The following is a 12,741-nucleotide window of genomic DNA, read 5'->3' as shown; positions in this document are numbered from 1 at the left end:
ATGTGTCCTGGAGCTCAGCTTCCCCAGAGACCCATCCTACTAGGGAAAGAATTTTTGCCCTTTTAAAACAACTTAGTAAAACCATACTATTATAACTAGTTAAACACACACAAAAACGCACATGCACCAATGTCAATTAAGCTAGGAATTACTTTTCACCACAGTTTAGAAAAGTAATATTTAGCTCAGCAAGAAGCTTTTCCAAGAGCCAGAAAGACACAAAACTAACTTCAATGAAGTGTCAATTTTTCCAAGTTTAAAAAATCATGCGTTCATTCATTTATTCATGAGAGGCAAGAGAGAAGATGGAGATGCAACTCTGGGTCTCATCTTTTGGAGTCCAACACTTTATCTATTATGCCACACCTCCTGGTCCCTTCCATTTTCTATTTATTTATTTATTTATTTATTTATTTATTTATTTATTTATTATAGGATATAGAGAGAGGAGTTGAGACGGGAGGGGGAAATACAGGGAGGGAGAGACACCTGCAGCCCTGGCTCACCACTTGTGAAGCTTTCTCCCTTGCAGGTGGGGGCCAGGGCCTTGAACCAGGGTCCTCCAACACTGTAGTGTGTGAGCTTAACCAGGTGTGCCACCACCTGGTCTCTTCAATTTTCTATTATTAAAATTGTCACTAATGGGATTGGCCAGTAGTGCAGCGGGTTAAACGCACATGGAGGCCCAATGTAAGGATCCTGGTTCAAACCCCAGGCACCCCACCATCAGGGGAGTCGCCTCACAGGCGGTGAAGCAGGTCTGCAAGCGTCTGTCTTTCTCTCCCCTTCTCTGTATCCCTTCCTCTCTCCATTTCTCTCTGTCCTATCCAACAACAATATCAATGGAAACAATAATAATAATGACAACAAGGGCAACAAAAACGGGAAAAAACAGCCTCCAGGAGCAGTGGATTTGTGGTGCAGGCACCGAGCCCCAGCAAATAACCCTGGAGGCAAAAATAAAATAAAATATAATATAATATAATAAAATCTTTTTAAAAAGTCACTAACATGTGTCCCATATAGTATTTTTTTTATTTGTTATATTTCTGTTTGGTTTTGTTTAAAATATTTACCTACATATAGTTTTTGTAGGCAAACATGTGCATATACTTTCCTAATAGTAAAATATTTTTTTGGCCTCCAGGGTTCTCACTGGGCCTCAGTGCCTGCACTACTAATCCACTGCTCCTGGTGGTCATTTTTTTCTTCCCATTTTACTGGCTAGAACAGAGAGAAATTGAAAGGGATGGGGAGATAGAGTAGAAGAGACACCTGCAGATCTGTTTTACAACTTGTTTCACAAGCATGTCCCCTGCAGGTGGGGAGGAGGACTCGAATCTTGATCCTTGCACATGTCCCTGAGCTTAGTACTAGATGCACTTAACCAGGTGAACCACCGCCCAGCCCCCTACAATAAAAATATGTTAAAAACAGTATTGACAAATAAGCAAAATGGCAGGTAGTGCAGTGTTGCGTTCTCTTGTATGTGGTTCTGAGTTTGATCCCCAGCACCACACATGCCAGAGTAATCTCTGGTTAAATCCATCTTTTAAAGAGAACAGTATCAAGCAGTACTGCTTCCACTCAGCTTGTGTTAATTTATCTCAGCAAAGGTAAGTGCATAACTTTTTAATTTGTACATTCATTTTCTCGCAGACAAGTCGATAGCTAAGTTTTAGAAAAGTTCTGTGGTTGAAATGAAAATGCTGTGTTTCCTGTAGCTTTACCTAATCAACTTACCACAACATCTTTTCTGCTTATTGGACTAAACCTAATCAGATGTGTCATGCCAAGGGGTAAAGATAAAGAAACTCAAAACTCTTACCTCATTTGAATTTAGCATGATGGATGCATAAACTTGAACTCAGATGATTAATGCAGTTCTGTGCTGCAGAATGGGTGTTATTCAATGTATTTAAAGTAATACTGTTGCTCAGTAATTAAAAAAAAAAAAAACACTACTCGGTCTCTTAAATGAAATGATTGGAAGTTAAGTGTAAATTAGGAATGTTGTCTGATATCTGAGTATGTCAACACTACATGTTTATACCAACACACACACACACTCTCTCTCTATCAGGTTACAAAATATAAAGCTGTTAGTCTTGACAGTCCAATAAAGCCAAGAGTTTTTACTTCCTTCATATTTCCTACAGTTATGAATGCAAATGGTACTGATGACATAAAGGCAATGTTTGTAGCCAAGTGCCTGCACTTTCCTAACAAAGGTAAATGGAAAGTGAAAGGGAACCAGGACACCTGGGATGGACTAGAAAATGTAGCAAGCTAATTTTCATGAATGGTACCCGATTCCCCTTGGTACATCCTTCAAAAATTAAAGGAGCCACCAAAACCATTTTTGAGAATCCTCTTTAGGGGCCAGTTGGTGGTGCACCTGGTTAAGCACACACATTACAGTGCACAATGATGGGGGTTCAAGTCCTGGGTCTCCACCTGCAGGGGAAAAGCTTCACTAGTGGTGAAGTAGAGCTGCAGGTATCTCTGTCTCTTTCCCTCTTAATTTCTCTGTCTCTATCCAATAATAAATAAATAAATGGGAATCAGGTGGTAGCTCAGCGGGTTAAGCGCACGTGGCACCAAGCGCAAGGACCAGTGTAAGAATCCCGGTTGGAGTCCCCGGCTCCCCACCTGCAGGGGAGTCACTTCACAAGCGGTGAAGCAGGTCTGCAGGTGTCTATCTTTCTCTCCCCCTCTGTCTTCCCCTCCTCTCTCCATTTCTCTCTGGCCTATCCAACAACAACAATAACTACAACAATAAAAAAACGAGGGCAACAAAAGGGAATATTTAAAAAAATAAAATTAAATAAATAAATAAACAAATAAGAGAAACATCTTAAATAAAGACTGGTCAAGTTATTTGAAGCCTTCCTGACAGTTGAGTCCCCACCCCTCAGTTTCCTACTGTCTGAACGTGAAGAGTCTTCGTTAAAGGAAGCATATCAGGTGGGGAGAAAGAATAGTAACATATAAGACTTGTATGCAGTAGGTCCCAAATTTTATCCCTAACAGCCACAGTCAAGTGTGTTCTGACTAATAAAATAAAGTACGGAGAGTAGCTACTAGGTCTAAAATGGTCCAAACTTTAGAGCTAAATACCAGTGTACTCCTGACACCTATGCACCATCTTCTACCACTAAGAGCAACAAGCAAATCTCGGTCGATCACACAATTTAACCTTTTTTTTTTTTCTTTTTTTTTTTTTTTACCAGAACACTGCTCAGTTCTGGCTTATGGTGATGTGGGGGATTGAACGTGAGATTTTGGAGTCTCGGGCATGAGAGTCTCTTTGCATAATCATTATGCTATCTACTCCTGACCTTAATTTTCATATTTTTACAAATGGCTTTTTAAATAAATAAAACATATATATAATTTTTAATTTTTACAAAAAATCATTTGTAAATATATATATATATGGATGGATAGATATAAACTCTTTTGGGTTGGGGAGACAGCATAATGGTTATGGCAAATATTTTTTATGCCTGAGGATCCAAGGTTCCAGGTTCTATCCCCAGCACCACCAGAACTAAGCAGTGCTCTGGAAAAATAAACAAATTTACTGGTTGGGAGGGGGGAGGATGACACACAGCATAATGGTTATGCAAACGGACTCTCTTGCCTGAGGCTCCTGTTCTGCTTCACTGGTGTTGTGGCCTGGCTTCTCTTCTTATATTGTCCTGACTGGGAGTAAGTGAAGACAGCATAATGGTTATGTAAAGAGACTCATGCCTGGGGCTCCGAAGTCCCAGGTTCAATACACACACACACACACACACACACACACACACACACACACACACACACACACACACACCATAAGCCAGAGTTGAACAGTGTTCAGGTATTTAAATAAATTTACTAATATATTCTACTTGTACAGCATGTAAGTATAAAGATGGATAGCATAATCAGAAATTAAGATTGCATTCATTTCTGGGAATCCTAAAAAGACAAGAACTTTTTAAGTCGTGTCAATAGACACGACTTAAAAAGGTGGGGGAGAGAGCATAATGGTTAATGGTTATGCAAACAGACTCTCATGCCTGAGGCTTCTAAACCTAGGTTCAATCCCCCACACCACCATAAGCCAAAGTCTAGCAGTGTTCTGGTTATTTCTGTGTCCCTTTCTGCATCTCTCTCAAAAATAAAATAAATAAATAAATAAATAACTTAAAAAAAAAACCATGCGTTTAGATAAAAAATTTCAATATTACAGCCTTTTACTGTTTTCTAGAGTCATAATATATATCACATTTTTTTCTGTTCTATGTATTTCCTCAGTCTTCTCATTCTAAGCCTATTATGCCAGCCAATATCCCAAGACTTTCTGGTCCTAAGACTGAGTTTCCAAAACAAGTGCCAGTGGGGTAAGGAGCCGGTATTTTCCTAGACAGTAGAACAAATGTGTATTTGCCATAGTGCCATCAATAGATGACAGTCTGGTCTTTTCTGCCCCGTGACCAGAGTGTACTATCCCAGCCATATTTCTTACAAACTCACACAGCAGGACATAAGGATGATGTCTGGGATCAGTGCTAAACAACTGTCACAAGAGAAACAAACAAACAAAAAAAAAAAAGCAACAACCTTAACACTGCATTTGCAAAGTCTGATAAGTCTTTATGAGGTTCTATTTTGAGGAAACCACTGATGCCAATTTATTACTTTTATGTTCTTTAACACTGAAATTGCACATGATGCTCCTATCCCCAACATAGTAATATAAAAAAAAAGAACATGCAGGTGTACAATGCTTGTTCATTAATGTTTACATTTCATTCCCCACCCCTCCCTTAGGCAAGAAAAACTACGGAGATGAACAGTTTCCTTAGCTAGGCATTATTTCATACTAAAGATCTTTAGCTTTCTTAGAGACCAGATAATACAGAACACAGCAGAAAAACAATAAAGCCCTTAAAGCAGAAGGGAGGGGAAAGTCAGAAAAATGTACAAAGCCTTGGAAAAGGCTGGAGGCGAGCAGCACGCCAGAGGGGCGGGGCCTCGGGAGGGTCCAGGCCAGCCCTGTGGTGACGTCACCACGCTCAGATAGACGGTTCCAGCAGTCAGCACAGGCCTCCTGCCTCGCTATTGGCCAACGGCGTGTCAGCCGACATCAGAAGATGGTCGCCATTGGCCAGGCAATTACAACCGAACACGCAGCCTCTGCCGCGCCAAGCAGGGACCCAGCAAAGTGGCTCACTCTTCTATCTATGGCCTCACCAAGCAGCACTAGGTGACTCTGCTCCCGCTAGACAGGGAGAATAAATGGAAAAGGTCAGGGCATCTTATTAAATACATACATGCATAAATAAGTAAATAAATAAATAAATAAAATGCCCCTTTTGGAAATGTTGTGCAGATCACACTGGTTTTTGCAGCGCAATGTTGGAACTCTGTTGCACTTTTGGAACTCTTCAAAATGCTTTTGCACTATGACAGAGCAGGCTTTTCCCTCGGCCTCCTGGAATAGCACTCATTTGCCTGATAACTCTGTCCAGGATATTTTAACTTTTAACATGTAGAGGAAAGAGGAGACTCAGGATGGTTCTACAAGGGTCACTTTGCACTGCTTTTCCAGTATGAAACTTTGTCAGGAAGGTTAACAGGGTCAACAGTATTTACCATGTGTCTAGAATGAATACAGGATTGATCAATGGGGAAGCAGCAATAAACCTGCCTTACTTGAAACATTTTAGTTTACATAAGCACGTCTCCAAAATAGGATAGCATCACTTATTACCTAAAAGGAATAGTCGAGGAAGCCGGGTGCTGGCGCAGCGGGTTAAGCGCACGTGGCGCAAAGCACAAGGACCGGCATAAGGATCCAGGTTCGAGCCCCCGGCTCCCCACCTGCAGGGGAGTCGCTTCACAGGCGGTAAAGCAGGTCTGCAGGTGTCTTTCTCTCCCCCCCCCCACTGTCTTTCTCTCATCCATTTCTCTCTGTTCTGTCCAACAACGACGGCATCAATAACAACAATAATAATTACAACAATTAAAAAGAGCAACAAAAAGGGAAAATGAATAAATATTAAAAAAAAAAAAAAGGGAGAGTCGGGCTGTAGCGCAGCGGGTTAAGCGCAGGTGGCGCAAAGCACAAGGACCGGCATAAGGATCCCGGTTCGAACCCCGGCTCCCCACCTGCAGGGGAGTCGCTTCACAGGCGGTGAAGCAGGTCTGCAGGTGTCTGTCTTTCTCTCCTCCTCTCTGTCTTCCCCTCCTCTCTCCATTTCTCTCTGTCCTATCCAACAACAACAACAATAATAACTACAACAATAAAACAACAAGTGCAACAAAAGGGAATAAATAAAATAAATATTTAAAAAAAAAAGAATTAAAAAAAAATGGTCGGGAGTCGGGCGGTAGCGCAGCAGCTTAAGAGCACGTGGCGCAAAGCGCAAGGACCAGAGAAAGTATCCGGGTTGAGCCCCCGGGCTCCTCACCTGTAGGGGCGTCGCTACACAAGCGTTGAAGTGGGTCTGAAGGTGTCTGTCTATCTTTCTTTCCTCCTCTGTCTTCCCCATCTCTCTGTCCTACCCAACAACGACTACAATAATAAAGCAGCAAGGGCAACAAAAAGGGAATAAATAAATTAATTAATTAAAAAAAAGAAAGATTGATTATAGAATCTGTTTCATAAAAGTTTTTTTTTTTCCGCATGAAAGTCTTTTGCAGAAGCCTTATGCTATCTCCCCCACAATCCTTTTAAGTCATACTTGAACAGACAAGCATTTTGTCAGCACCCCTGAAGCCTCCTTCCCAAGACAGCATGGCTCACTTCTTGGAGAGAAGTTGTAAACCTCTAAATGAACAGGTGCTTGCTTTATTTATTTATTTATTTATTTATTTTACCAGAGCACTGATCAGCTCTGGCTTATGGTGGTGCAAGGGGATTGAACCTGGGACTTCAGAGCCTCAGGCATGAGAGTCTCCTTGTATAACCATTATGCTATCTATCCCAACCCAAAATAAACAAGTTTTGAGACTGTCTCAGATATTTTTCTTTTTTAATTTCTTTATTGGGGGGTTAATGGCTTATATTCGACAGTAAATACAACAGTTTGTACATGCATAACATTTCTAAGTTTTCCACATAACAATACAACCCCCACTAGGTCCTCTGTCATCCTTTTTTAAGTTATTTCTCTCTCAAAAAGCAGAGAATGAGATTCACAACACTGCCTTTCCTACAATAGCTGTTTGAAACCATTTTCGGTTAAGGAGTCCAGAAAAACTAAGACAGGAAGTTTGCCCCCCACACACTAAAGTAAGGCCTCCCTTCTCCCATTAATATGGAAAATGCAAAAGAAGAATAGGAAGGAGAATAGTTGGGGAGGTGCAGTGGATATAGCATTGGACTCTGAAGCATGAGGTCCTGAATTCAATCCCCAGTAGCACATGTACTAGAGTGATGTCTGGTTCTTTCTCCTCCTATCTTTCTCATTAATAAATAAATAAAATCATTAAAATAAAGAAGGAATAGGAAAGCTTACATCTGGCTCAAGACTTTCTTCTGACAGTTTTGGGAGTTATGAAATTGGACCCCTGCTCCCCTTCCCAAGACATTGGAAGAAATACACACCCATGAAGAAAATGAAATGCTCAGGGTGAGGAAGACTTGCAAGGAAGAGGAGAAAGAGAGTGACTGCCATGGGCTGAGTGGTGGCACAACTGGTTGAGCACACAAGGTACAATGCGCAAGGACCTGGGTTCAAGCCCCCTGGTCCCCACCTGCATGGGGGGAAGCTTCATAAGTGGTGAAACAAGTCTGCAGATCTCTCTCTCTCTCTCTCCCTTGCCTCTCAATTTCTGGCTGTTACTATCCAATAAATGAAGATAATAAACATAAATAAAAATTAAAAAGTGTGACTTCCAGCAGGATCTTTGATTTGCAATAGATTCCAGTTAACACAAGACAAGGAAGGGCAAAAGCCCCAATCAGACAGCAAAGAGAGGCCGAGAGCTATTAACAGGCAGAGCCAGCAGTCCAATGGGCACCCGTCCCCATTCATTCCTGCAAAAGCCTTTTCCACCAGATAGAGCTTCTGGGTTGAGTGGCGAGACAAGGATGTGTAGAAGGCAAAGGATTGATAAACTGCTGCTCAGGGAAATGAAAGCTAGGCTGATTCTCTCTTTAGAAGCTGCTTGTAAGTTCCAGCAGAAACCTTTGCTTAGATAGAGCCCAAGGGCAGAGAGCTGGGCTAGCTTTTGTCATTTCAGTCCGCTGAAGGTCAGGCCGCTTTGGGGGGGGGAGGTGTGCAGAAGTGAACAGACCAAAGAGGAGGAGGCGCGAAATGGCCCTGGGAGAAGGAGGTGCAGCCGCAGGCCTGGCCCCAAGGCTGGTTGGCCGCGCCCCAGGCCGCGGGGGACAGCCTCCACCAGGGCAGCACGAGCTGAGCGGGGGAGCCCCGGAAGGCGGTAGCAACAGTGGGGTTCGGGGACTCGTGGTGGCGGGGAGGCGACACACGGCCCCGCCCCGAGACCCGCGCCTTGGGCCACTGAGCCTGGGAGGAGGCAATGCAGCCGGGGAACCCCCATCAGTGCGCCCCCCGAGGCCTTTCCATGCCTGCTCTCATCTGGGGAACCCAGATTTGGGGTACACCGGGTTCCCCCTCCTCGCCCTCCAGCGAGCCGGGTCCCCCTTTCAGCCTTGGGAGGTGGGGGTGCAGGATCCCTGGAATCATCAGGCCACGAGGCTGTAAGACCCTACGCCCCCAGCTGCCCCCACAAAGCCCAGGCAGGTCCAGAGTTCAAGCTTCACTCTTGGGAGGGGGCCCTCCCCCCAAGGACCGGCGAGCACCCCACCTTTCTACTGCCCCCCATCCCGCCAGCGCCAGCTTCTGAGGTTCCCCACTGAGGCGAATGGAGGGCCGACCGGCGAAGGGTCGGGGAGTACGCGCCATCACTAAGAGAAGCCCCCAGTCCGCCCCAGGCTCCGGCCACTGCCCAGCGCGGAGATGCTATGGGCGCGCAGGGAAGGGGGCTGAACCCCAACAACCAGCAGGGCTGAGCCTCCCACGTAGGGTGGTGCAAGGTGACACAGGTCCGCCTCTCACAAGAAGGGGTTTACAAAATCCCGTAGAGGGAACCTGGGAAGCAGGAGGTGTTTTTCCCTGAGGGTGGGGAGTTGGGAGGTGGGGGGTGGTCCCTGTCTCCACTCCAATCAGTATCCGGGCCCGGAATGAAACCGAGCATGTCCAAAAAGGCGTTTCCATCTGAGAAACTTCATCATGGCGTGGCTCGCTCTGGTTCATTCATTTTAATCGCGCTTTCATTGTCCCCTCCTCCACGGCCGCCCTCCCGCTCCGAGGGGCCCCCTGGGGGATTGGAGGTGACCGGAAGGGGGTGCGGGGGGAAAAAAGGGTTCCCTGCGGGCCGGCAGGCCGCGAGAGGTGGGGGCGCTGCAAGGAGAAAGGAAGGGCACCCCTGCCGGCCCCCCAACCCTCGCTGCCGAGGGCCGGGGCGCAGGGCCCCGCGGTGGCCGCCAGCTCAGGTAGGGAGCCCGGGTTGGGGCTCCCCGCGCGGTCCCCCCGGCACGCACACGTTGGCACCGGGCGCGCATAGGTGCCCACCGCGTTATGTAACCGAGGTGCGGCGAGCCACCCGGGCGCCGCAGCCCGGGCAAGGGGACTGGCTCCCCGCAAAAAAAACATCCACCCATCACCTACCAGTTTTCCTGCATCCATTGGATGGCTTCGTTCCCGTTGAACTGCTTCTCGAATTCATATTCTTGGAGAGTCAACACTGACATGTTCATTGGGGCCCGTGTGCTCTGGAGTCGCCAGCGACGTGAGGCCGGTCGGTTGTCTACACAGAATAAGAGAAGTGGTGAGCGCCGGCTCGGGAGGGCCGTCCGGTCCGCATACCCCGCCCGCCCGCCCCCCGCGGGCCGCCCGGCCGCGCGCACAGCCCGCCGGGGTGGAGCATTGCCTGAGTCTGCGCTCCCCGCGCGCCCCCGGTCCTCCGCCGCGCCGCCCGCCGCCGGCCATCACCCTTTTGACTCGTCTGCAGGGAATCTCCTCCCCCTCGTGCGATCCGGGACGTTAACCCTTGGCGAGAGCGCGCAGGCCCTCCCTCGGGCGCCCCAGGGTGTTGGGGGGGGTGGAGCGCGTGCAAGGCCCGCGGTCGGGGAGCCTGGGTGAGTGAGGGAGGAGGTGGGAGTGGCCGCAGCTCAGCCCCCCCAGAATCCCCTCCCCAACCAGGGGGGCGAGGGGAGTACTCCCGGAGCTCAGCAACCCCCCCACCAGGCCCCACCACCCGACCTTGGGGGTGGGGGGAGCGGCCAGAAGCTCAACCCCCTAGACACCCCCCCTGCCCCAACCTGGGCTGGGTGAGGGGAGGTGGAGAGGAGCTCAGCCTCCTAGGCCACTGCATCCCGACCTTGGGATGTAGGGGCGAGACCCAGAGCCTAGATGCAACCCACCACCCGCCCCCCGCCCCAACCTAGGTTGCGGGGGAGTGGCCCACAGCTCAGCCCCCCAGATGCAACACCCCCCGCCCCAACCTGAGCTATGTGGGGGGCAGTGGCCCAGAGGACAAACCCCCAGGTTCCACACACACACCTGGGTGGAGGAGAGTGGCCGGAGCTCAGACACCATCACCCCCAGGCCCCCAGCCTAGACTGGGGGAAATAGGGGAGTGGCCCGGAGCTCAGACCTCTCCCCCAGCCCCCACCATCCCAACTTGGGGGTTGTGGGGAGTGACCCGGAGCTCAGCCCTCTGGGCGCCCCACCCTGACCTGGGCTGCGGGGAGTGACCCTGAGCTCGGCCCTCCACCCCTCCCTTCAGCCTCCCGCCCCGACCTCGTGGGCCTTGCCTGGCAACGGGGTGCCCGTGCGGGGACGCGGCCCCGGGCGCGCCAGGCGAGCAGGCGACCAGCTCGTGCGCCCTGCCAGCTGGCGGCCGGCGACAGCTCCATGCGAGTCGGCGCCCACTGGAAACAGCAGCGCGCCGTGCAGCCCACCTCCGGGTCCCCGCCCCGAGCGTCCGTGAGAGCACCCACCCGGCCCCTGGGTGCGCGCGGGGGCGGGGGGGTGTGAGGGGATTGATGGACAGAAGCAGGTCCGGAGGTAGTTAGTGCCGCTGATGAGGGGGAGGGGTCGGAAGGGAAGGGAATCGGAGCGGGAGGAGGGAGGGGTGGAGTGAATTAAGCCAGACAAAGGGGGGATGGGGAGAGGGAGGACTCGCGGATGGGAGAACTGGACCAACTGGTCCCTGGAAAAGGCTGATCTGCGTACAGGAGCTAGGCCGCCTCACCTACTGTGTGAACAAGTGGGACTGGGGGTGTTTGAGGCCAGGCCAGGGCGATTTGTAATCTGGGCCCCCAGACCACTACCGCCTTCCCCACCCTCTTACCGAACCCCCAGCAAGCTTTGACTTCAGCTTCCACTCCAGGACCTCTCTTCTTTTTCTCCCAGGGAGAAGTTGTTCCCTTTCCAGAGACCCTTGCAAGTTGCGGGGGCGCGCGCGCGGGGGGGGGGGTGGGTGGGGTGTTTCTAGTGGTGTGATTCTAAACACATGATAGGCAACTCTACTTTAACCTCTAGGGGCACGGTAGATCCAGGAAAGAAAATCCCAATTCCATCCAAGCCGCTGGGAAGTGGGGACTGGGGTGGGGGTGGGGGGCGGCAGGTATAGTAAGAAATGAAAATGTTCAAAAAATACCAGTACAATATTGTGAAACAACGAGCTGGCTTGGTTAATGATGAGCAAATTCACTCAAAGAGTCCTTGAGTGTACCTGAAAGAAATTTGTCCAAAAGTAAATCCCTATTGCTTTTACTTCTTTTTTAATTAAGTATTTATTTATTTTTAAGATAGAGGCAGAGAAAGAGAGTAAAGCAAGCGACAGCACTGAAGTTTCTTTCAGTGCACTGGAAGCCAGACTGGAAGCTGGGTCTCACACTGGCAAAGCAGAGTGCTATCCAAGTGAGTTATTTCACCAGCTCCCCATCTCTGTCTTGGAAAAAATATATATATTTTTAGAGGACCTAGTGGGGGTTGTATTGTTATATGGAAAACTGAGAAATGTTATGTATACAAACTATTGTATTTACTGTTGAATGTAAAGCATTAATTCCCCAATAAATAAATTTTAAAATATATATATATTTATTTACTCATTTTGCTTGAAAGAAAGAACCAGAGCATTGCTCTGCTATATACACCAGCGTTGAACTGAGAAGTCCTGTATTCTACCAAATAAACTATCTCCCCAACTGATCTTTGTGTGTGTGTGTGTATATATATATATATATATATAATTATTAGTCAGAGAGAGAACCAGAGCATTATTCTGCCACATGTGATCATGGGGATCACACTCAGGACATCATGCTTGAGAATCCAGCATCATCCATTGTACCACTTCCTAGGCTGACTTTCTTTCTCTTTCTTCCTTTCTTCTTTTTTTGTTCTTTTTTTATTTTTTTTTTCTAAGATTCATTTTATTTTGAGAAAGAGAGAGAGATACCAGAGCACTCACCACTCCAGCACATATGGTGCCAGGGATTGAAACTAGGGCCTTTAACATGAAAGTCTGCTTCCTATTACTGAACGCCCCCCCCCACACACACACACACCCTACCCATGACTACAAATCGCTATTTCTTGATCTTTCAAATAACAATTCCAGGGAACTGGGAAAGTGGCACATACACGTATGAAGGGTAAGGACCTGCTCAAAGATCTTGGTTCGAGCCCCCAGCTCCCCACCTGC

At 48.1% G+C, this 12,741-nt stretch overlaps 1 protein-coding gene across 3 annotated transcripts in view; it reads right to left on the bottom strand.

Moving 5' to 3' along the window:
- The window catches only part of ELOVL6 (ELOVL fatty acid elongase 6), a 114,890-nt gene extending 103,844 nt beyond the window's left edge, over positions 1 to 11,046 (bottom strand). Inside the window, exons 1-2 of one of the 3 annotated variants that reach the window (XM_060186256.1) lie at positions 10,841 to 11,046; positions 9,693 to 9,831 (exon numbers count right to left, since the gene is read on the bottom strand). In XM_060186256.1, the coding sequence (XP_060042239.1) occupies positions 9,693 to 9,781 (89 nt within the window). In that variant the 5' untranslated portion in view covers positions 9,782 to 9,831; positions 10,841 to 11,046. Of the gene's footprint in view, positions 1 to 9,692; positions 9,832 to 9,954; positions 10,314 to 10,840 lie in introns of those variants that run through there. The other 2 variants (XM_060186257.1, XM_007530779.3) reach the window with 2 other exon arrangements.
- Between the last annotated feature and the right edge of the window lie 1,695 nt (positions 11,047 to 12,741).

Source organism: Erinaceus europaeus, chromosome 2, assembly GCF_950295315.1.
Source record: "Erinaceus europaeus chromosome 2, mEriEur2.1, whole genome shotgun sequence".
NCBI lineage: Eukaryota > Metazoa > Chordata > Mammalia > Eulipotyphla > Erinaceidae > Erinaceus > Erinaceus europaeus.
The sequence above is the reverse complement of the archived record's forward strand: the minus strand, read 5'-3'. Positions and strand labels throughout refer to the sequence as shown.